General features: G+C 31.3%; 4 protein-coding genes and 2 pseudogenes across 8 annotated transcripts; 5 read left to right on the top strand and 1 right to left on the bottom strand.

The window, feature by feature from the left end:
* Positions 1–79: 79 nt before the first annotated feature.
* On the bottom strand, positions 80–24,892 carry LOC117233059 (transcription elongation factor S-II). Of its 4 annotated transcripts, none has more exons than XM_033492976.1 (4): positions 24,794–24,892; positions 1,453–1,630; positions 999–1,354; positions 80–922 (listed from the first exon to the last, which is right to left on the bottom strand). In XM_033492976.1, the coding sequence occupies exons 1-4, from the start codon at positions 24,875–24,877 to the stop codon at positions 587–589; spliced, it is 954 nt and encodes a 317-aa protein (XP_033348867.1). In that variant the 5' UTR covers positions 24,878–24,892; the 3' UTR covers positions 80–586. The 4 variants fall into 4 exon arrangements, with proteins under 4 accessions (XP_033348867.1, XP_033348868.1, XP_033348869.1 ...); XM_033492977.1 differs by lacking the exon at positions 24,794–24,892 and adding an exon at positions 2,369–2,572; XM_033492978.1 differs by lacking the exon at positions 24,794–24,892 and adding an exon at positions 2,361–2,563.
* LOC117233071 lies at positions 6,047–8,054 on the top strand. Its single transcript, XM_033493009.1, has 5 exons — positions 6,047–6,559; positions 6,627–6,744; positions 6,854–7,115; positions 7,752–7,853; positions 7,940–8,054. The coding sequence occupies exons 2-5, from the start codon at positions 6,636–6,638 to the stop codon at positions 8,052–8,054; spliced, it is 588 nt and encodes a 195-aa protein (XP_033348900.1). The 5' UTR covers positions 6,047–6,559; positions 6,627–6,635.
* LOC117233063 lies at positions 7,777–8,976 on the top strand. Its single transcript, XM_033492985.1, has 2 exons — positions 7,777–8,240; positions 8,320–8,976. The coding sequence occupies exons 1-2, from the start codon at positions 8,110–8,112 to the stop codon at positions 8,471–8,473; spliced, it is 285 nt and encodes a 94-aa protein (XP_033348876.1). The 5' UTR covers positions 7,777–8,109; the 3' UTR covers positions 8,474–8,976.
* Positions 11,564–13,441, top strand: LOC117233061. 2 transcript variants are annotated; one of them, XM_033492983.1, is made up of 6 exons: positions 11,572–11,932; positions 12,067–12,192; positions 12,260–12,377; positions 12,486–13,072; positions 13,186–13,276; positions 13,350–13,441. In XM_033492983.1, the coding sequence occupies exons 1-4, from the start codon at positions 11,729–11,731 to the stop codon at positions 12,599–12,601; spliced, it is 564 nt and encodes a 187-aa protein (XP_033348874.1). In that variant the 5' UTR covers positions 11,572–11,728; the 3' UTR covers positions 12,602–13,072; positions 13,186–13,276; positions 13,350–13,441. The 2 variants fall into 2 exon arrangements, with proteins under 2 accessions (XP_033348873.1, XP_033348874.1); XM_033492982.1 differs by having other exon boundaries at positions 11,564–11,932; positions 12,260–13,276.
* LOC117233070 lies at positions 16,159–18,528 on the top strand (annotated as a pseudogene).
* Positions 18,525–24,078, top strand: LOC117233029 (annotated as a pseudogene).
* Positions 24,893–25,208: the final 316 nt, after the last annotated feature.

Below are 25,208 nucleotides of genomic sequence, written 5' to 3'. Positions count from 1 at the left end.
ATCATATATCATATCTATTTTTAAATATGAAATTTTTAACTACTATATTGTCAAAAAGGGTTCCAAAAATACTACAATGTAATTACATACATGTATTTCAGAACTGTACCCACAATTTCTAATTTTTCACAGATAAAATACGATGTAACCTCGTGCAATATAAAACAAAATATTTTTATTTTAACGTTAGTCGCATATCCGAACTTTTTTACAGCGACAATGCTGTATATACACAAAATAAAAACATGTATCATTCAATTTGTTTAATTTAATGAATTCTTCGTTAATATGTTTTAGGTCCTATAAAGCTTCTATGAGTCTCTAATTTTTAAATCCTATGAGACCTCTGGTAGATCAATCAAATATGAGTATATACAATTCAGTGAAAACTGACATACTTTTTGAACTCGTGGAAAAATTAAAAACATCATTAAGCATCCAATGTAATCTGTGAATTGTAAATATGCAATATATTTGCACTGAGTTTCTTTAACTCTAATAATAATGATTAATAATAGGTAGGTCTTGAACGAAATACATTTTCCTGTCCATTGCAATCAGAAAAAACTGTGGTAGGTAAGGATATTTAGCAAAACTTCCATCGATTTCCACATTCGTTGCATAGCACAAAAGTAGTCATAGGTTCATCAGCTGAACGTGTCTGCACTTGATTATAAGTACAATTACGTTTTTTGCACTTTCCACATTTTAATAGATCAGTTTTCGTTCCTTGTACTGTAGCAAGTTGTGCATCATTAATTGCTTCCTTTTTAAACTGTTCCCTTAATTGTTTTATTTCATCGCTTGCCATCTCTTCTGCAGTCATAACAGCAAGCCTAGCAGGTGTTATAGCACCAGCAATAAAATTTGTTCGAAGATTAGGATTTTTTGCGTCACGTAAATTAGCGACTCTGCTTCGCACCTAAATAATTAGATATATATAATTAGGTTTCGCATTTACAGAAAAATATAAAAATATAAAGGAATTAGGACCTTACTCTGTTCTTATATCTATTATCAGTATTTTTAAATTCTGCATAAATTGCTTCTTCGAGTTCTTCTGCTAATTCCTCTGGAGTAGCACAGCCATCAATTGTATTTCCATCTACTCTTAAAGCTGCTGCCAGTAGCTCTCTACATTTAAGCCGTACAGCATCTGTGGTTGTAGGAGCAGGAAACGTAGACTGTTTTCTTTGAATATCTTTATGAGGTTTCTCTTCCTTCATTTTAACATCACTTCCATCTGCATTATCCTTTTCTTTTTTCTGTTCTCCATCATCTTTACTTTTCTCTGATTTATCGTCTTTCTTCTTTGAACTGCTTGAAGAAGTAGAATCTTTTTCTTTATTGGACCCTATGGGAAAGATATAGAATTTTAATTTATCTAAGAGAAATTTTACTTTTATGTTTACTTTTTTATTTTTAATTTTATATTTAAATTTATTTTCTTACCAGATAAAAATTTCTTCCAATTTTTAATAAGAGTTTTTGATAACGATATAACTTCTTCGTCTCTGCTTGATTTTCTCAATGCATTCACTGTCATTCCAATGCGTGTCTTGGTCAGAAGTTCCAAATCCACAGGTAACTTTTGTAATATTTTAAGTAATTCCAGTGCTTGTTCTTGCCCCTGTAATATGAACATACTTTTATTATAAAAGGAAATCGAAGTATACATAATCCATTTATATTTCTCTAATGTAGATTACACATATAGGCATACATGATATTTATATAATCTACTGAAGACATTGTTATCATGTATCTTTATCATCAAAACATGCATTGTAACCAATTTTATATAAGGATATAATTTGTGTATGTAACAGATAATTTTTTTTAAAGCAACGTTAAATGTAAACAGTTGAACTATACAAATAATATATATATATATAATATATATACATAAATATATACAAATAATTATAGCATAAACAAAAAGTCTATACTAATGAGCTTTGAATTAGTGCGATTACAGACTTTAACGACGACTTCAATACTTATGTGTATAGAAAATTTTATAAGCCGCATTTTCGAAAACTCTACAACGAAAATAACATGACTCGCCTTTCTCAAGTTTCATGAATGCATTAAAATTATCGTGCCAAATATTAAAGTTCCATAAATACGTTTTGTTGCTTCAACACCATCGAATTACTGTGTATACAAAAATTTATACGAACAAACATTTATTTCTGGAGAAAAGTTTCAAACAATATTTGTATTTGTTATATTTCTTTGTATTTGTTAAATATTTACGATGATGTATTAGAGTAATCACAATTTATATTGGAAAAGAGCTTTGCTTAATGAACAGCCTCCAATATGCCGAGCAGGGTACACAACTATATTTTACTCACTTACTCACCGTCCCGTCTCCGCTCGACATCTTATTTAATTTTTTCTGAATCCGTAGCACTTCTTCCTCAGCACTCATTATGAAAATTTTGTACTTTTTACACAATAAACCAATATAAACACATACAACACACCAATCAAATGAATAACAAACTCGAGTATGCTTATAACCGTAACTTGCGATGCAGAGTTCGATACTGGATAGGTAACTTGCAACACGCTAAGGTTGCGGTCATTACGTGATATTATAGTGCCATCTTTTGTAGAGGAAATAAGTTAAAAAATGGCGGGAATATTTAAAAATTCTATATGAAGAACATTTCTCATTGTCAGAGGAGGAATGCATAATAAATACATTTGGTGAATTTGCCAAATAGTTATCTCCTTGTCGATTTTGATATCCTTGAAATATTTTGTCAAGATCATCATTCTGAACAATTTTTTCCTATACATATGTGGAGTGGTCGATTTTAGTTTTCGCGTTATACACAAACATATATTTGGTATCATATATGCACTTTCTTCCTATATTTTGTACAAAATTGTCGATTAGATATTATTACTATTGCCTGTATATGCGTGTATGTGTCCATATTATAATTATGTTAATGTAGCCGCATTATTATTGGTATTGCCCTCACGACTTGCGCGGGACCGCCACTATTTAAATAGCTTAACCCTATCTATTCCTGTGCATTTGAAATTCAGTGATTGGACTTCTAATTATTTCTTTCATTGTTCGTACATCTCTATAAAGATATAAAAAAAATTCCGTTAAATTCATTAGAAGGTAACACATCGACAGCTTCACACGCCATATATGATACTAAACATACTTTTGTATGCAACTTGCAACCTACCGATCCCTATTATATGCATAGGAAAAAGTTGTTCAAAATGATGACCTTGATTCCAAGGCCATCGAAACTGGCGAGGAAGTAACAGTTATTCATAATTTGTAATTGCCGAATAGTTATTCGGCAATTTGATTGTGCATTTTTGTTAATATTTTGATTTTATTATAATTAAGTAGGAGGATTTTGATATGATATAACTGAAGATGAAACTGATCTGTTGATTCCAAACATGTAAGCAAATTTTAAAATTTTGAAAGGGATGAAAAAACATATGATTAGCACCGAAATGAAATATGAAGATAATTTTGGCGATATGAGACTGATTGATAATGTACTGAATTTTACAATTACTTCCCTGTAAAAAATAGGAAATGTGATTTATCGTGTTCCTCCCTCCGGTCTTCATGTAGAATTTGTAATAAAATAATATTTAAACAAATTTTAGAAATGTTGAGATAATGCATCCGTCTTAATCTAATGTTAGTAAAACATTGGTGTTTAATCAATAAAACTTACGCTTGATTTGAAAATAGTTATACCATAGAATCTATATCATATTATGTAAATAATAAAAGTTTATTTTGAAATATTTACCGTTCTTCTTTGTAATTATTTCTCCAATAAACTTGATTACTAGTTCCAGCACTATCGGTCTCAGTAAATATCATCATTCCCAGTAGTAATAATAGTAGTAATAATAAGCAGAATTACAAAATACACTATTCAAAATCCGTAGAGTATTACTCGACAGTCTGTAATATTTTTCTGCAAAGAATGGAATGGAATAAGGCACTCCGAAACATTACAAATACTATTGCTATTAAATTTTTATACAGAGAATTAATTTATAAAAAAAACCTATTAATAATTAAGATTTTTCATATTTATTTACTTAAACTAGTTAAACAATGAACAGTTCATACAATAAAAATTCTGATTCTTGATATCGTCTATAATTTTTCGAATAACTGAAATCGACTACAATGCTATTTCAATACATTCTGATAAGCGCAGTTTATCTTTTTTGAACGAGTAATTTTAGAAGCAATTTTTCGTCTATTACGAAGTCGCAAACAGATTGAAAAAAAGAAAGATGAAATTGAATGAACCTAATTTTCTTATAGACAGTAATAACTATAACATTAATCATACGTATATACTTATCCGATATCAAATAACTTGTGCTACCTATAATAGTGAAAATAACATAAATTGTTGCAGTACCGAGTATACAGTATTGAGTATAAAAGATTCATCCAGTCATCTTACTAACATTTCTTATTTCCGGTCTATAAAGAATAGATTCATGCTTCAGCAACGATATTGTAGAAACCTTCGTGGCCACGTATCTACCTTACGTATCACGAAACATACGTATAATCGTTCAAGACATTTGGAAACATATTCCAGAAATTTAGGCAGTAAGGTTGTGTGCGCATTAGCGACAAAACTGTTACTTTAGCATTTATATTATATAATAGAGGAACGTAGGGTGTAACCGGGTATGTAAGACAAACTTGTATTGTCTGGTATGGTATTACATTTGGGCTAACCTTAAGTTATTATGAGATCATAAGAGTAGGGCAGAAAACATCATAGTGTTTCATCCAGTGAAGTTAAAAAAATTTCAGGTTGGAAAGTATTAGTGTTGTGTTGGTAAATTAATAATTTTTTATCGCTTGAATTTAAAACATTATTACGATAAATACTGAATTATATTTTGCAGTTTTTACACGGTATTTTCACATTTCACTCGATTTCTTATCGCATGCTGAAATGTAAATATCTAATATAAATTATAAGATTGGGTATTTGATTGTGTGGTAAAATCGGTAACCAGTGTTGCTTTGCTGTGCTTGCTTTCTATCTATAGTGTAAATGTGTTTCAGTATTCATTCCTTTTTGTTATAATCGGAACAATATAAAAACCAGCTCGAACAAGAAATTGTTCGGATTCGGAAAAAGATCATACGAAAAAAGAATTTCTAAATAATTGAAAAAAGTTAATGCAAGCTAAAATAAGTTAATATAAACTGAAATAAGCCAATATTTGTCAAAATCATATAAAATAACTTTCCTTTGCAAGATTTCCTTATTACTTTTGTCGAAAAGCTGCCTACCTCCGATTTCAATGGTTTTCAATGCCAGTTTTTCGCGAATATCTCAGAAACTAAGCGAATGCATCCTTTCTACGTATAGGAAAGAGTTGTTTAAAATATCGATTTCTACAACACATCCAAAAATCATCAAAATTTAAGGGTAGATAGTGTTTCTACAGTTTCACCGTTTTACAATAATAGAAATAAAGATTTTATAATTATATCATATTTTATGTGTTTTTAATAGGTACCCGATATTAGCGACACCTATAGAATAAATATTTGCACACTTCCAAACAATCTTGATTTTCTATATTCTAAATAGCTTTTTCAAAGACGGTCTCTCATTTCCTGATTCCGTACGGTCAAATTAAGATTTTCAACGGTATACAAGGTTCTTTTTGCCATTTGACCTTTGCTAGCAGGAGAAATATATTAAGTACCCGGTTATGCCCCTATGGCATTATTAGCAGAAGCAAATATTGAATTTTTTTTTTATGTGAACGAAAGGAAAAAATGAGTCGTTCTCTGGTCGCGTTGTCAAATGTGTACATGCCTATATTTCATATAAAAATGTCCTTTCCGTAAACGATAAAATTGTCGCTAATGCGCGGGGGCTTCAAAAGGAAGAATATGCAATACACACATATCACGATTAAAATATTTTCCATGTCGTTCATTACTATATTGTTATATCAAATATATATATATTGTTTAATGCTATTGTTTATATGTATGTTTGTACAATGTAAACTGAAGGTCATTACAAAACCGAAATGCAAGCGGAAATAACAAAATAAAAATATATTATTTAGTGTTTCAGAAGAATGAAAGACGCACAAGCACTGTATTTGATATTTCTTATTACAAAGTATTTAAAAAGTATCTACTATTCTTGGGACAGTTTCCAAATCAATCGCGCTGGAGTAAGAAACTTAATCTAACCGTGATGATAGGCAGTCTATTGACATTACATTATCCAGGTGTAAGTAAAATTATTATAGACATGTTAAACATGTGAAAAATATTTATGTTGTTAAATAAATATTGTGAAGACTAGTTACATGAAATTGATAAAAAGATATTGGATACAATATAATTAGAGATTTTACTTAACAGTTTGTACAAATTTATACGTCATTATACGCAAAAGATGTGGCAAAGTTCTTGGAAGCCATACCTGTAATAACTACGTTAACAGCTGTCTTAATAAAATTGCTAAATCATGTAATTTACAAGGAAAATGTATATAAATTTATAAAAATAAATCCAATGATGAAATTAAAGATTATAAAATGTAACTATTTTCTAGTTCGAAAAGATGTTCCATATCATAAAGAAAGACTGGGAATTGTTAAACGATAAGAACGAAGCGCAAATTCTTAAGGAAATTACTAAAGAAGGAAAGAAGCTTGGTGAAATATATAGAAGTAATTGTTGTGGCTTATTTTTTGATAAATTTTACACATTGACTATGTTTTTATATACCAACATTTTTCATAATTTTTATACAAATGATGTTATTAATATTATTTTCAGCTTTTATGTTATCATGTATGTCAGGATTTATAATTATTCCATTGTCCCCTGTGATCTTGGATATCATCTCACCGCTCAATGAAACTCGTCATCGAGAACAAATGTTTAGAGTAACATACTTTCTAGATGACGATGAGTACTTTTATGCTATATATTTTCATTCACTTTGGTGTGCATTCATAATAACGATGATTGCAGTCACTATCGATTCATTATACATACAAATTGTTCATCATGATAGCGCCTTATTTGCCATATGTGGGTAAGTATATAATAATATATACAAGTATAGATATAGCGGAAGGATATCTAGTGATTTCCTTCATTCGCTACAGTATTTGTGAAAAATAATAAAAATTATATTTTCTATTGAGATACTGGTGAATTTGTAAAACTGTTAAGTCCTCTCTGATTTAGATGATTTTTTAATATGTTATGAAACTCAACAAATTGAACAGCTTTTTCTTTTATATGTAACTATCATGTAACTTTAACTAAAATCTAAACTAACACGTTGATGATATTCACTTTTAAATCGAGCTATAAGTTATACGTATACAACAGGCACCGTTTGCAACCTCGGGTATGCAGTTATTATACAAGTTATCATTAATTATTATTATTGATAACAGAGTTATTATACAAGCTCGCTACATAATTAGCAACCAATGATAACACATACGCTGTTACGGACGTACAATTATATTATAGAAGGAATTCACTGTCGTGATATCGTTGGATTTTTGCTAATATCTTGGAAATTATGGTCCACTGACTGTTACATGTAAAGGAAAAAGTTGCTTAAAATGTTGAGTTTTATAACATATTCAAAAATCATCGAAATTAGACAGGATGTAACAGTTTTACAGTTTCACTGAGATATTTGACAATGATGTAGGCAGACCCTCATAACAGCACGAAAATCTACTGATGTTGACACAAATGAAACTTACACTGAATGGCTCAGGCAGTGCTTGACTATGCATAACGATGCCCTCCAGTTAGTAACGAAAGAATTATAATTATATAACGATATAATTAAGAAGTTATAATAAAAGTTGACTTATTCTTTCGTTGTATTTTAAGATTATTCGAGATGCTAGATGACAGCAGCCGTAGAAGCTACTTTTTTCAAATTTTACTGACTATGATCGGCATGACCGTAACAGCCGTACAAGTAAGAATTATTTTGCAATTATAGAAAATATTAATAAACCAAACACTGAAACCTATTAATACCTTTTAAATAGGCCGTTATGAATCTCCATCAACCTGAAGAAGCTCTCAGAATTGGTCTGTTCCTTGTAGCTCAACAATTCCACTTGCTTATTATTACCCTACCTGGTCAAGTAATCACGGATCATAGTTTCGAGTTGACTAACGATATGTATGTTAACAAATATGTTTTAAACGTTAGAAAAATCATCAGTTCGGCATAACATCTGTATTAATCTTATATCTAATAGATACCGCTCAATGTGGTACAACATGCCAATAAATGTTCAAAGAATACTTCACATGATGCAAATGAGATCTAGTAAACCATGTAAGTTGACAGCAGGAGGGATATACGAAATGAACATAGAGAATTTTGGAACGGTACGTACTTTGCAGTGTTAGGTTTATAATTATTTTGTTGTACTTTAAATAATGATATAATAATATTTTTTATTTTAAGACATTTAAAACATGCGTATCGTATTTTACGGTTCTCCTATCCTTGGGTGACTGATTCGTTTTCAAAATGAATTCGACTTGTTCCGTATGTTCAATTTATAAGATTCTCCGGAAGCTAACCATTGGTATAGATGTGGTAATGTGTATCTATTATACTTTTTATGGTGTTATTAACATTAAATGTGTACAAGGCGTACAATGAAATAGTGTTTACATAGAATACTAGCATCGAATAATTATAAGCACACATAAATAAAATCACTATATACCTCATTTCTTCTTTCGTATTATTGCTTGAACATGACAACAATATTGTTTCTCTTTTTAAATAAATTTTGATCACTTCAATATCATTAAATGAAGATGACATTTTGTATTTCACGTTCATAGCTATATCTTTGCGTGTAAAGGCACAGTGTTTAGAACAAAACGATGTTTAAACAGTGTTTAAACTCCAAGATACCGAAAGAAAGGATTTGAACTAAGAATGAGATCACGAAAACAAACAAGACGAGCATAACACAGCAAGAAAGATTATTGTAAGAATTAAATTAAATTAAACTCACACAAAATCCACTAAACTGAACTTGATGTAACTTAACAGCGACGATGAAATAAATATGAGCACGTACAATTATTTCGATTAAGAATATTAAAGCGAGCACGATTATTTAACTTGGTTTCATGCGACGCAAAGCCTGTATCCTGCGGCTACTAACACCTCGTAATGGAAGATATTGCATCGTTCTTTCTACGTCTGTCGCCTGTTCTTGCCAAGCGTGAACTGGTGGTGGTATAAGTACTTTGTTTCTGGTTCGAATCGAATCCGCAACGTTGCGTACTGTACGGATAACATAACTCAAACTACACACTACAAAGCGAAGCACCACCGATGAACACATTGATATTACCCGATTGTGGTCTATGACCCGAACGTGATAAAAGAACAGTTCGCGACGATTTGGACGGTTTGACCCTAACTTGAGCCAACGCTGTCCAAAATTGTCTCCCGGGTGATAAACGCTGTTCCCACCATCGTGTCGTTTTAACGAATACGTCGCACGTTTCATCTGTTAAGACGTTATGGCTAACTGCTTAAGGTAAAAAGTGTAAAAACACGTTACTATCACGTCATAGCACGTGATTTCACATAACATTCGAAAAGCGTAATCCGATACATTCGACATGCGTCATGCTGTTTATATGCAATACGCTATGTGATAGTATGTGATTTCACGTGATGCGATAGTAATGTATTTCTACTTTTAGTGTTATGCGGTTTCTCTGAACAACGCAAAAGAATGGTGGAAAGCAGGCAAGTGAAGAATCTCTATATTGCACAAATAAAAAACCTGGCATTGGTCGAAGTAATTCAGTGTTATTTAAAAAATGGGAAGCTCAAACTGTTCGTAACACACAGTATCTCATCTATTCTTATGAATTCAAATATCTTCAATTACTGGGAAGTCAATCTGTCACTGAATATTCCATGAAACGTTCTAATCACCGTCTACAATACTTCATCTCACTGAAATCGATGATTGTCCGAAAAAATTGGACAATTTTGTCCACCATTGATTTCTTTGTCCACTGGCTACACATAATTGCCATAGAATGGTTTGACTTGAGCATAGCATAACACATATCTGTCTGGCCTGCATCATATTTCACCTTGAATTTACATATGAAAGAAATCTTCAAATATTGGAGAATTAGTGTATATGAAAACCACTACTGTTATTGTACGTTTTCGATAGCTGAATCCTCGAATAGTAAACATTTTATAACTAACACTTAATTTTAGATATTCAATTATTCCTCGTCTTATGATAAGATGTCATATACTGTTTTAATCATACATTTTCTAAAAACGTTGTTTTCAAATAGAGTCTTTCTATACAGAGTGGAAGTCAGTTAGTAGACTCTAGATTATTAGAAATCAATGTTTTTGATGCTTCCTTATCCTTTGCTTAGTAAATCCTTAAAAACACGCAGCCGAACTTAGGTAGGACTCACAGAAAAACGTTATTGCCTTCCCTTTAGTTTAGGTACTCTATAAGTATAGTCGTAAAAGGAGAAGACAATTCTTGTTACAGAGTCTTAAAAAGCACTTCGATAACATTAATAAACATTCTTTTTGAAAAAGTAATTACGTTATTTACGTAGAGCCCACACCACAATGTCGCTGAAAAATTCAGAAGAGTCGTATTTTACTTTCGTTTCTGACGAGTAGTAAAGGATAACATTAATATGAAGAAAATCCGAATGACAGTATTAATACTTGATATATGTTAATATATGTTAATTGAGATAAATTACTTTGACAAGTTATTTTTTTCCCCAAAATTGTTAATTGTAGTCAAAATAGTTAATTGTACATGTACGATAGTATGACATATTTCAGAAAAAATCAAAGAAATATTCCATATGTAAGTTATAAAATAAATTAAAGAGGTGATTCTTACCAAGATTATTTGATGAACAGGAGCAAATTTGTTAAAGTCGTCGATACCCTGTAAAATGAACGCAATGGCATTTATGCAAAGCATGAAACTTGCACTAAGATTTTTACAGACTTGCTACTAAGATGCTTTCATTTACCTAAATCTACGGAGAAACAAACGATACATATGGTAAAGATTCTGATTCTCGCTATTATTTTCGAATAATCGGAATTTGAATAAGAGAATTCAAACGAAAGGAGTTCACTTCATTGGTTAATATCGTTTCAACTACAATGTCGTTTCAATTCGTCGAAATAGACATAGTATAAATGAAATCCTATAATAATTTTTGTTCAACGATTCAGAAGTCTCTAACGATCAATTTTCCGTTTATCACAGAGTCATTCAACAAACAGATTGAAAAAAGGAAAGATAAGTACATCATTTTCTTATAGACTAATAGCTATCTCATAAATTTTAATGTACACATACTCTACCTGTAATAATGAAAATAACATGATGTCACTGAATGTAAAAGATATCCATATCTTATCTGATCAACAAAATGTTTTTTATTCTAAAGAGTAGATTCTTACTTCGTGTCCAGCAGTATTGTTGAAACGTTCGTACCACGCTACGTTTCCATAGTATTACTCCAGAAATTTTGAAACACTGGCAGTAAGAGAAAGAGATACAATATACATATATCACGATTAAAATATTTACCATTTCGTTCACTAATAACATTAATGTTATGTCAACTATATGTGTATATATATATTATTTAGTGTTTCAGAAGAATGAAAGACGCACAAGCACTGTATTTGATATTTCTTATTACAAAGTATTTAAAAAGTATTTACTATTCTTGGGACAGTTTCCAAATCAATCGCGATGGAGCAGCAAATTTAATGTAACCGTGATGACAGGCAGTCTATTGACATTCTATTTTCCAGCGGTAAGTAAAAATGCTACAAATGAATTAAATACGTTAAAAATACTTATGTTATTAAAAAAATATTGTGAATATTGATTACATGAAATTGATGAAAGGATATTGGATGCAATATAATTAGAGATTTTACTCAACAGTTTGCACAAATTTTTACGTCATTATACGAAAATGATTTGGGAGGGATGTTGGAAGGCATGCCTGTAGTGGCTTCGGTATCAGCTGTTTTAATAAAATTGCTAAATCATGAAATTTACAAGAAAAATGTATATAAATTTATGAAAACGAATTCTGCGGTAAAAATAAAAATCACTATATACAATTATTTTCTAGTTTGAAAAGATGTTCGATGTTATAAAGAAAGACTGGAAATTATTAAACGATAAGAGTCAAACACATATTCTTGAGGAAATTACTAAGCAAGGAAATAAGATTGGTGAAATATATAGAAGTAATTGTTGCAACTTATCTTTCGATAAATTTTATACATTGAATATGTTTTTATATATTAATATTTTTAATAATTTCTATACGAATGACAAGTTTCTGATATTTTCAGCTTTTGTATTGTCATGTATGTCAGGATTTATAGTCATTCCGTTATACCCTGCATTCTTAGATATCATCATACCGCTCAATGAAACTCGCCAAAGACATCAAATGTTTCAAGACTGACGCATTACTTTCTAGATGAAAATCGGTACTTTTATCTATATATATTTTCATTCACTTTGGTGTTCATTCGTAACAGTGATGATTGCAGTCACTATCGATTCATTGTATATACAGATCGTTCATCACGATTGTGCTATATTTGCTATATGTGGGTAAGTATATAATAATATTTTAGAAACGTTTCTACATAAAATCGCAGGCTGCGAGGAATGATATCATGAGATTTTCTTTGTTCGCTACAGTATTTGTAAAAAATAATAAAAATAACATTTTTTCGAAATTACTTCTATCTTGAATTCAATCTATCTAGCTTCTTTTAATATAAAGAAAAATGGACTTCCTTTATTCAGATACTTATCAATGATATAGGCAGAACATTATAACAGCAACAGGATCTACTGGTGTTCGTATAAATGAAACTTACACTGAACGGTTTAGACAATGCTTGACCATGCATAAGAATGCCCTACAGTTAGTAATGATAAAGTTATAATTAACGTTATAATAATAAAAATGTTATAATAGAAAAAGTAGCAAAAGAGTTTACAGATTACGGTTGACTTTTTCTTTGGTTGTATTTTAAGATTATTCGAGATGTTAGATGACAGCAGCCGCAGGAGTTTCTTTTTCCAAATTTTGCTAACTATGGTCGGCATGACCATAACAGCCGTACAAGTAAGAATTATTTTGCAATTATAGAAAATATTAATGAATCAAATATTAAACTATATTGATACCTTTTAATTAGGCAGTAATAAATCTGCATCGACCCGAGGAAGCTCTCAGAATTGGACTGTTTCTTGTGGGCCAACAATTCCATTGCTTACATTATTACCCTACGGATAGTAATCCACGGTCATAATAGTTTCGAGTTGACCTAATGATATGTATGTTAATGTTTTAAGCTTATTCGAAAAGAATCCATCCAGTTTATCTAATAGATACCGCTCAATGTGAATTTTAACATGCCAATAAATGTTCAAAAAGTACTTCACATGATGCAAATGAGATCTAGTAAACCATGTAAGTTGACAGCAGGAGGGATATACGAAATGAACATAGAGAATTTTGGAATAGTACGTACATGATTGTATAAAACGGGTATAATCATTTTTCGTCATGATGTAAGTAACGAAGTAGTAATTGGTATTTTTTCATACCTTAAGACATTTAAGACATGCATATCATACTTCATGGTGCTCCTATCATTGAAAGACTAATTCGTTCTCGGAAGAAGTTCATCCTGCCAATCCTGTTTTTGATGTAAAAGAATACCGAACAATGATCAACTATTGATACGAATATGGCAATGTGTATCTACATAGTAGCTAGTTAGATATGTATAATAAAAAGGTGTAAATCAATGTATGGTACAATAAATAAACGTACTCATAAACAAGGCGCTTATTTCGGTATTACTGTTTAAGCATGAAAACAATATTGTCTTGCACCTTTTTACTTTGTTCTTTCATTAATTTCAATAAAAGTAGCACAAAACATGTCTATTTTCTAAGTAAAATACACATAGCACAATGCTTGTATTACATAGTCTCATGTTTCAGTTTTTATAATTTCAAATTCAATGCTCATAAGCCCAAAATAAATTGGGGAAACGAAACTTAGCAAGATCATTTTTTGTGAAGAAACAAACATTTTAAACTTGTGAATTTCAGCAATACACGCTACGTAAAATGAAAATCAGTGTCACTTATGCAAAGTATGAGATTTGCAACTAAGAGCATACAGAGATCTATAATATTGAAATATTTAGAGAAGGGTATGAATATGGAATATACATTTTATTTTTTAGTGTAGAGTGTCTCAGAAGAGACATAAATAGAAAAAACACACGAAGAAGTTTGGAAAATGTTATGTGAAATGTGCTGTATAAACATAGATCTCGTGGATCTTATAGAACTCCAGATCTTTTTGGGGCTTTCGAACGTTTTTTTTTTTTTAAATGAAGGTAAAATCGAACTATTAAAGATTATGATAGTAGTACAGTATAGTGCAAGTTTTTTGCTAATTCTGTGCAAGCTACATATATTCTCAGCACTAATATCTTACAGTCTATCGTCACACGTTATAATAACTTCACTGCTCTAATGTAGTCAAATTTCTTTAGTTAAACAGCTTTAATAGCTTGTATCATATTTTTTTCGAAATAATTATTTCTTAAATTTTTTTATTTTTTTTTATCTACCTTTATCCGTGGCATTTGAAGGAAAGATCGACATCCATTTGATTATTTACTGTATAAACTATATAGGCGGTCATATAGCAATAAAGTATTTCTCATATTTCTGCCAATTCGTTCGTTTTACTTTTTCTTATTATGTCATAATCAAAACCAGAAACACTTCATTGATTTACTACATCTCGATTATAGTAGTATAACTTCCCGATTTTGTTTTTTTTTTTTTCAAAATCACAGAGTAAACCAACGTGAATTTCACTTCAATAAGGACATATAGACACTTCCTACTGCGACTGGAACGTAAAATGTACATTAAATAAAAGAACGATAACTATCAGCAATGGTTACTAGGAGAGACATTACATATCGATCGACATTATCAAAATTGTCAGAACTGTACTGTAACCGTAACTGTAAGTACTATACACAGAATAAAATTTTGTTCTCTCATATTTCTACCCTATCTCATATTCGTAATCTCTCCTCTGTCTATATCTTAACATTTATCTTCGAGGTATCTATGTTCTTCAACAAGGGGAATCAATCCTTTGTCTTTCAACGAATATCCAACAAGCGACAGTTTTAGAAAGAGATGATTTATATTTTATGATGTGCATCCTAATTCAAATTGGTAGCCCCTTAACAGAACGATTACGTCATTTTCTTATAGGTATGTACATATGTAACTACCGTATAAACTGCTAATACAATAACACCGGCAATCAAACAGTTTTGCCTCGATACAATAAATGAAATAATATGAAAATACTGTCATTAAGTTTCTCTATACTTTACCCAATCAATTTACTACAAAGAATCGCTTCATGCATTTGACACGGCATGCCAGTTTTATTGAGTTTGTGGTTCCGTGCGTTGCGTTTCTTTAAAAGTCGATGTTTCAAGAATTTGGAAACATGGACGGTAAGAGGAAGGGACGCAATATACTTATATGATACCGCGATCAAAATATCTAACGTTTCGTTTACTAATAATATTAACGATATCTGAATTATATTTCTGTATACAGGATGGTTGGTAACTGGTGGCACATGCGGAAAGGGGGCGATTCTACGCGAAAAAAAGAAGTCGAAAATATAGAATAAAAATTTTCCGTTTGAGGCTTTGTTTTCGAGAAAATCGACTTTGAATTTTCGCTCGGTACGCGTGCATTTTATCACGTCTCGTTATAACGGATCTCAATGTAGATCGTTGTCTCGATGGAAAAATTAAAACAAAAAATTTTTATTCTATACTTTCGACTTCTTTTTTCGTGTTGAATCACCCCCTCTCCACTTGAACTGCCAGTTACCAACCACCCTGTATAATTCATTCAAATAATTTTATTCAATTTTCGAAATATTTAGTATTTCAAACCGGGGAACACTATCCTAATATATATGACATTCCATATTATAACACAATCAAGAAGTATTTAAGATTTTTGGGCTTAGATCCACACCAAAAATATGGATTGGTCATTGTAATTATAATGGTGATTAGTATGACAAGCGGACTTATTCCAATGGTAAGGTAGACATATCGGGGATGCAAGTTATAGAAATAGTACTATAGTTAAAATGTGTAAAGTGATTGAATTCTGCGTAATAAATTAAAAAGTCAAATAATGTCATTAAACAACTGCAACTTATAATTCATTAGTCAATCGTATTGTACGGATCATTATACACCAAGAATCTGGACATGGTGCTCGAGTGTCTGCCACATTTAGGTGCACTTTTGACCAGTGTCGTTAAAATATTGAATGTTCATCTAAACAGAGAAAACGTACGCAAATTTATTACTATTGAACAATCTTTTCGGAAGAAAGCATGTTATAAAGTTATGACAACACGTGTTATGTTCTAGTTTAGAAAATTGTTCGATTCTATAACGAAAGAATGGCAGCAGCTGAAATTAAGTCAAGATTTGTACATTCTGGAAGAAGTCACCATACGGGGCAGCAAAATGGCGAAATTGTATCGAAGTAAGTTATCGTGCCTTCATTTTGCAATCGGCATACTTCTAGTACACGTGAAAACGAATTCATACCACTAAATATTTCGCACATAAATGATCAATTCTAATCCTTTCAGATACTTTACTGATATGTATGGTTCTTTTTTTACTCGTTCCACTGCTTCCTCCTATGTTGGATATCGTTCTTCCACTAAACGAAACTCGACCACGACAACAAATATTTAATGCTGATTACGATTTCTTTTGACAGCACAACTATTTTTTCTACGTGTACTTACAGTTATCTTGGACGTCAGTAGTAGTTTCAATAATCATAGTTACCGTAGATTCTTTATTGATGCTTATAGTTCACCACAATAGTGGACTATTTGTAGTATGTGGGTAAATATGATTTACTCAATACAATTATATTACATATAATTATGTATATATATTACCGCTTAAAAATATTTGCACATATTTTAATTCGTTGCAACATAACTATAAAATTGTAGATGTTCAAGTTTTTCAGATGTTTATTACAGTGGGTCACGAAAGTACTTGAGCATCAAAATACTTTAATCTTTTACTTGTTTTTGTAGTAAATGTTTTATAGCTTTTATATTCGTTTATATTCGTTTATATACGTTTATATGCAATAATGGCAGATGTGTCGCATTAGTGTTAGTAAAATTTCAAAACGTTTTATGAAACATATGTAATGGATGTATACATGAAACAACATATATACTTTTGTCAGCCACTGTATGTACCAATAGACATTATGATAATTTCTTTTAATTCTCGATATATATACAGGCACCAAATCCAGAAAAATACAAGGAACTTAAATTCGTTCACTAATGAAGTTATGTCGGAACGTTATACATACAAACAGATCAGAAATTGCGTGATCATGCACAACAAAGCCATAGAGTTGGTATTTAACAAATAACGATAAAATACCACAAATTATCGAATTGTTATTGAACGACATTAATCATTTTTGGACATTGCATTTTTTAGCTTTTACGATATATTAGATGAAAACAATCGAATTAGCTATATGATTCAAATTGGACTAAATATGATTGGTATAACCACGACAGCTGTTCAAGTAAAGATATTCATACAGTGAAAATCTACCATAACTTTAAAAATCATTAACCTAATCAATTGTTTTATATTTGCAGACAGTGATTAACTTCAATAGACCGGGAGAATCAATTAGAAGCGCTGTGCTGTGCGGTGCAAATCAGTTTCATTTGTTTATGCTCAGTTTACCTGGACAAATACTTGTAGATCATTGCACCGAACTAACGAAACAATTGTACGTGTTTCATGCTTTCGAAACATAACTGCGGTAGAATCTCGATTATCAGATCACAGATTAATGAAAGTTTGTGTGTGGTTCTGTATATGAAAGATTGAAAAATAAGAATGGGAACTGATAGAAATTGTTACTTTTTTATCCAAATATTTTTATTCCTTTCCGATATTGGTATTTATAAAATAATTCGAAGTAAATGATGTTTTCCTATGTCCAAACTAAGCTATTCGATTAACCGAACAGCGCTTACCATGGTTAGATCGGATAATCAAGATTCTGCTGTAATCTTATTAATCATAGAATGTAATATTTTACAGATTATCGAAACAGATATTGCTCACATGGTATGGAGCACCCGCAAGTTCAAAGAATGCTTTACATGATGCAAATAAGAACTACAGGAAGCCATGTACATTAACTGGGTGCGTGGATTATACAAAATGAACATTGGAGAACTTTGGGAACTGTATGTAACACAGCATAAGTCGATTGGCAGCTGTTGCACCATATCAACCATTATTATTTACGATCGTTTTCATTTTACATCTTCAAACCTGCAGGTAATGTCGTATAATACGATGATAATGTCATTAAAAGGATGAAGTTCACTGTTACTCCATATCCGTTGCATTTTATAATTCGGACTGAGTAAGCATGAAGATGTATAATAACCGGATATAATAGTTTATCGTTATATCGAACGTATAAATAAAATTAATAAATCACGATGATTAATTGATCCTTACTCCTGCAAGTAAATACTGTGTACCTTCCCAAAAAAATTACACATTGTACTGACCCTTTAAATATCGCCAGAAAGAACAATGTGTGTATGTATACACGCTTACCAACGTCATCCAGGTAAACAGTAGATATGATACAAAGTACCAGTTAATCAATTTGAGGAATAACAGAGCTTTTTATTTTTGCATCACATACATAACATTGTTGCACAGTTATATCGTGGAAAACACTGCAAACGAAAACATAATAGCTTCAGAAATTGAACGACTTCACTGAGCAGTTACATGTTTATCAGCGAACGCGTTAGCAGTGCAATGTGTAATCAATGTTTCAGAACAATACAGCTCTTTGATTTTTCAACATTGCAGGTGGCACGACAATTAAGCTACGTGTCATTTTTTTAATACCTACTACACGGATTTACCGTACTTGAACCTGCTTTTAAAAAAGAATATATACTCCTCCAATAAAACAAAAATGACTCGCAGCCATATTTAATGAGTTCAATTTCATACTTCATGTAATGCCGTATTAGTACAACTGTGTTTAGCAGATATTGTCCAATTGTGTTCTGAAATGGATAGGTACATTTGTATACTTCACGAACATTAAATAGTTACAAACAGAGTTACGCTTGCATGTGGTTTCATTAACTACCATGACGCTATTCTAAAAATTTGGTCTCATGCACAGTAAGGTACAAAGGTATAACGAGATAATATTTACATCGCGATTGAAATATTTAAAATGGCTCGCAAAAGTATTACATTTAGTATTTCAGGGAAACGTAAACCAGTATCGTGATACGTCCGAAATCTAGTACCATAAAGTACTCAAGAATTACTTACAATTAGTAAGATAACACCGGCGTCAAAAACAAGGATTCCGGAAATACTAGCGCAATTGTAGTGATGATTAGTATCACAATCATATTTATGCCATCTGTAAGGAGAAGAATATATTTTAAAAAATTATTATGGATAAAAAGAAGAAACAGAAGAGTGAATTACACGTAATAAATTAAATAATTGGGTAAGATTGATAAACAGTCGGAATTCGAATCGTTAGTTATTAGAAATATACACAGGAATCTGTACAAACAATGTGGACGCCGTGCTTGAATGTCTACCGAATGTAGCTGCTTGTATGCCCAGTATTGTTAAATTATCGTATATACATATATACATATATACATATGTATAGAAAGGGCGTATGTCAATTATTCATTATACAAAGAAGATTTCAGGCAACAGCGAAATGTTGAAAGGACATGCTATTTTATATATTGTAGTTTAACAAGATGTTCGATTTTGCGTCGTAAGAGTGGCAGTAGTTGTAATTGAATAATGAATTGTCCGTTCTAGAAAAAATAGTTCTGCAAGGCAATGAAATGACCCAATTGTATGGAAGTAAGATTAATGTACAAAGTGATTCACGAAATCGAATCAATTTTTAAAGGTTGGACCAAACAACTTGAGTTTTTGTCTCAAGGCGTTAGAGACAGTTGTTTACCCATATGTTTCAGAAAATCGTCAATTTTGATAGACCAGTAGCTCTTAAATGTGGTGTATTTTGTAGAGCCATTCAGATCCATTAGTTGTGCTCAGTTTACTCCTCGACAATACTACTAGACTATTATGCTGACTTTCAATGAAACAATAGTACGTTTAGTGCCGCACGTGTATTTAGTGGACCATCATATGCAAATTATCATACTAATCCGCAATATAACATTTGACTGAACTGAAATAGATACAATTCCGCATGCTACAAATATATCGGTGCAAAAAATTCAAAAATTGTTTACGTGACGCAACAAGGTGGAAGAAGCCATGTGTTCTCAACAGCAGATGGATTCTACGAAATGAATATGGAAACTTCGGTATATTGTGTACTTGTACAAGGCTGACATAGCTATTTATATTCTTGTATGTGTATTCGTATTATTATCTACTCCGATTATTTTTAAATTTTAAGACCTTCATAACATACATGTCGTCTTTCACAATGATAACGTCGGCAAAATAATGCTTTCACGTCAGCTGTGGGAAATATGGTATCATAGTCATTATGGTCTGACATTGAATTTTTACTAAGCAAGAATGCAGATAATAGAAAAGATAATCGACATATATTATTAATTTTATATTATTTAAATCACCCTATCGAATATGCAAATAAAATTATCGTGTAAGAAAATTACATGTCTAAATTAATGATTAACTATTATTAGTTCTTACTAGATTTCTTCCTCTACATATATATTATTCTTCTATTACATGTACACAGTAGGTTTCATCTTATAGTTCATCTTATAGTAGTATAACTTCCCCTTTTTGTTTTGTTTTAAAATCACACAGTAAACCAACGTGAGTTTCACTTCAATAAGAACATGAAGACACTTCCTACTGCGACTGGAACGTAAAATGTACATCAAATAAGAGAACGATAACTATCAGCAATAGTTACTAGGAGAGGTTCTAGCCGTTATAACAGTATACAAAATCTACACGACCGATTATCAAAACTGTCAGAACTGTACTGTAACTGCAATGTAAGTATTATACACAGAATACCTGAGTTCTTCATATTTCTACCCTATCTCATATTCCGTAATCTCCTTTGTCTATATCTCAACATTTCATTCGAGGCTCAATATGCTCTCAACAATAGGATCAATCCTTTTGCCTCTTCCTAAACGAATGTCCAACAAGCCACAGCTCTTTAAAGAGATGATTTTGTGGATGGGCGATGCATCCTAAATCTGCAGTAGTCCCTAACGATTACGCCTTTATAGGTATGCACATATGTAACTACCGTATAAACTGCTAATACAATAACAACACCAACAGCAATCAAACAGTTTTGCCGCGATACAATAAATGAAAATAATATGAAAATACTGTCATTAAGTTTCTACACTTTACCGAATCAATTCTACTACCACTTTATACTTTGATCTATAAAGAATCATCATGCATTCGGTAACGACATGTCAGCTTTATTGAGTTTGTAGTTCCGTGCGTTGCGTTTCTTTTACAAGTCATTGTTTCGAAATTTGGAAACATGGACGGTAAGAGGAAGGGATACGATATACTTATATTATACCGTGATCAAAATATCTAACGTTTCGTTTACTAATAATATTAACGGTATCTGAATTATATTTCTGTACATATTCTATATCGATAATTTTATTCAAATATAGTTCATTCAAATAATTTTATTCAATTTTCGAAATATGTAGTATTTCAGAAAACCGGAGAACAGTATCCCAATATATATGACATTCCTTATTATAACATGATCAAGAAGTATTTGAGATTTTTGGGCCTAGATCCAATAACTAAAAAAATGGATTGATTTTGCCGTACTCTATGTACTGCGACTACACAAGTGTAATTTATTCCAATGGTAAGTAAACAGATCAAAATGAACATGTTATAGAAAAATAGTACTATAGTTAAAATGTGATAATTGATTGAATTCTGCGTAATAAATTAAATAGTCAGATACTGTCATTAAACAACTGCAACTTATAATTCATTAGTCAATCGTATTGTACGGATCATTATACACCAAGAATCTGGACATGGTGCTCGAGTGTCTGCCACATTTAGGTGCACTTTTGACCAGTTTCGTTAAAGTATTGAATGTTCATCTCAACAGAGAAAATGTATGCAAATTTATTACTACTGAATAATCTTTTCGGACGAAAGCATGTTATAAAGATATGACAACACACGTTATGTTGTAGTTTAGAAAATTGTTCGATTCTATAACGAAAGAATGGCAGCAGCTGAAGTTAAGTCAAGATTTGTACATTCTGGAAGAAGTCACCATACGGGGCAGCAAAATGGCGAAATTGTATCGAAGTAAGTTATCGTGCCTTAATTTTGCAATCGGCATACTTCTAGTACACGCAAAAACGGTTTTGTACTACTTAATACTTCGCACATAAATGATCAATTGTAATCTTTTCAGATACTTTATTAATATGTATGGTACTTTTTTTACTCATTCCACTGATTTCTCCCAATATTGATATCGTTCTTCCATCAAACGAAACTCGACCACGACAACAACTTGTTAATGTTAATTATTGCTTTTTGGACAGCATAATCCATTTTTCTGTGTACTACAGTTATCTTGGGCGTCAGTAGTAGTTTCGATAAGCATAGTTACCGTAGATTCTTTATTGATGCTTATAGTTCACCACAATAGTGGACTATTTGTAGTATGTGGGTAAATATGATTTACTCAATACAATGGTATTACATATAATTATGTATATATATTACCGCTTAAAAATATTTGCACATATTTTAATTCGTTGCAACATAACTATAAAATTGTAGATGTTCAAGTTTTTCAGATGTTTCTTACAGTGGGTCACGAAAGTACTTCGACATCCAAATACTAATCGTTTACTTCTTTTTGTAGTAAATGTTTTATAGCTTTTATATTCGTTTATATTCGCTTATATACGTTTATATAGAATTTTGGATTAGTTTAAAACTTTACTAATACAATAATGACAGATGTGTCGCATTAGTGTTAGTAAAATTTCAAAACGTTTTATGAAACATATGTAATGGATGTATACATGAAACAACATATATACTTTTGTCAGCCACTGTATGTACCAATAGACATTATGACAATTTCTTTTAATTCTCGATATATATACAGGCACCAAATCCAGAAAAATACAAGGAACTTAAATTCGTTCACTAATGAAGCTATGTCGGAAAGTTACACATACAAACAGATCAGAAATTGCGTGATCATGCACAATAAAGCCATAGAGTTGGTATTGAACAAATAACGATAAAATACAATAAATTATCAAATTGTTATTGAACGACATTAATCATTTTTGCTCGTTGCATTTTTAGGTTTTACGATATATTAGATGAAAACAATCGAATTAGCTATATGATTCAAACTGGACTAAATATGATTGGTATAACCACGACAGCTGTTCAAGTAAAGATATTCTTATGTATTCTTAGTGAAAATCTAGCAAAGCTTGAAAAATCGTTAATCTAATCAATTGTTTTATATCTGCAGACAGTCATTAACTTAGATAGACCGGGAGAATCAATTAAAAGCGCTGTGCTATGCGGTGCTAATCAGTTTCATTTGTTTATGCTTAGTTTACCTGACAAATTTTGTAGATCATTGCACCGAACTAACGAAACAAATTGTACGTGCTTATGCTTTCGAAACATAACTGCAGAACTTTGATTATCAGATCACAGATTAAATGAAAAATTTGTGGGTGGTTCTCCTGTATATGAAAGAAAGGAAAAATAAGACGGGAACTGATGGAATTATTACTTTTTATCCAAACATTTTATTCCTTCCGATATTATTTATAAAAATAATTGAAGTAAATGATGTTTCCATAACCAAACAAAGCTATTCGATTAACCGAACAGCGCTTTTGGCAATATGGTTAGATCGGATAATCAAGATTCTACTATAATCTTCTAAACCATAGAATGTAATGTTTTACTGACATTGAAACAGATACGGTTCTACATGGTATGGAGCACCAGTAAAAGTTCAAAGAATGCTTTACATGATGCAAATAAGAACTAGGAAGCCATGTACATTAACTGCGTGTGGATTATACCAAATGAACATTGAGAACTTTGGAACTGTATGTAACACAGCATAAGTCGATTGTAATTGTTGCACTATATCAACCATTATTTACAATCGTTTTCATTTTAAGACCTTCAAAACCTGCATGTCGTATATTACGATGATAATGTCATTGAAAGGATGAAGTTCACTGTTACCTCCATATCCGTTGCATTTTATACTTGGACTGAGTAAGCATGAAGATGGTATAATAACCGATATAATAGTTTATCGTTATATCGAACGTATAAATAAAATTAATAAATCACGATGATTAGTTGATATTCTTTAATTCGCAAGTAATACTGTGTACCTTCCCAAAAATTACTGTACTGGACCTTTTTAAATATCGCCAGAAAGAACAATGTGTGTATGTATACACGTTTACTAACGTCATCCAGGTAAACAGATATGATACAAGTACTCAGTTAATCAATCGAGGAATAATTGTTTTTTTTATTTTTTGCATCACATACATAACATTGTTGCACAGTTATATCGGAAAACACTGCAAACGAAAACATAATAGCTCTGGTAGAAATTCGGACGACTTCACTGAGCAGTTACATGTTTATCAGCGAAAGCGTTAGCAGTGCAATGTAATCAATGTTTCAGAACACTACAGCTCTTGATTTTTCAAGCACAGGTGGCACGACAAGCTTACGCCGTCATTTTTACCTACTACACGGATTTACCGTAATTTGAACCCAAGCTTTAAAATAATACAT

Source organism: Bombus vosnesenskii, unplaced genomic scaffold (assembly GCF_011952255.1).
Source record: "Bombus vosnesenskii isolate JDL3184/JDL3185 unplaced genomic scaffold, Bvos_JDL3184-5_v1.1 scf7180000013294, whole genome shotgun sequence".
Taxonomy (NCBI): Eukaryota; Metazoa; Arthropoda; class Insecta; order Hymenoptera; family Apidae; genus Bombus; species Bombus vosnesenskii.
The sequence above is the reverse complement of the archived record's forward strand: the minus strand, read 5'-3'. Positions and strand labels throughout refer to the sequence as shown.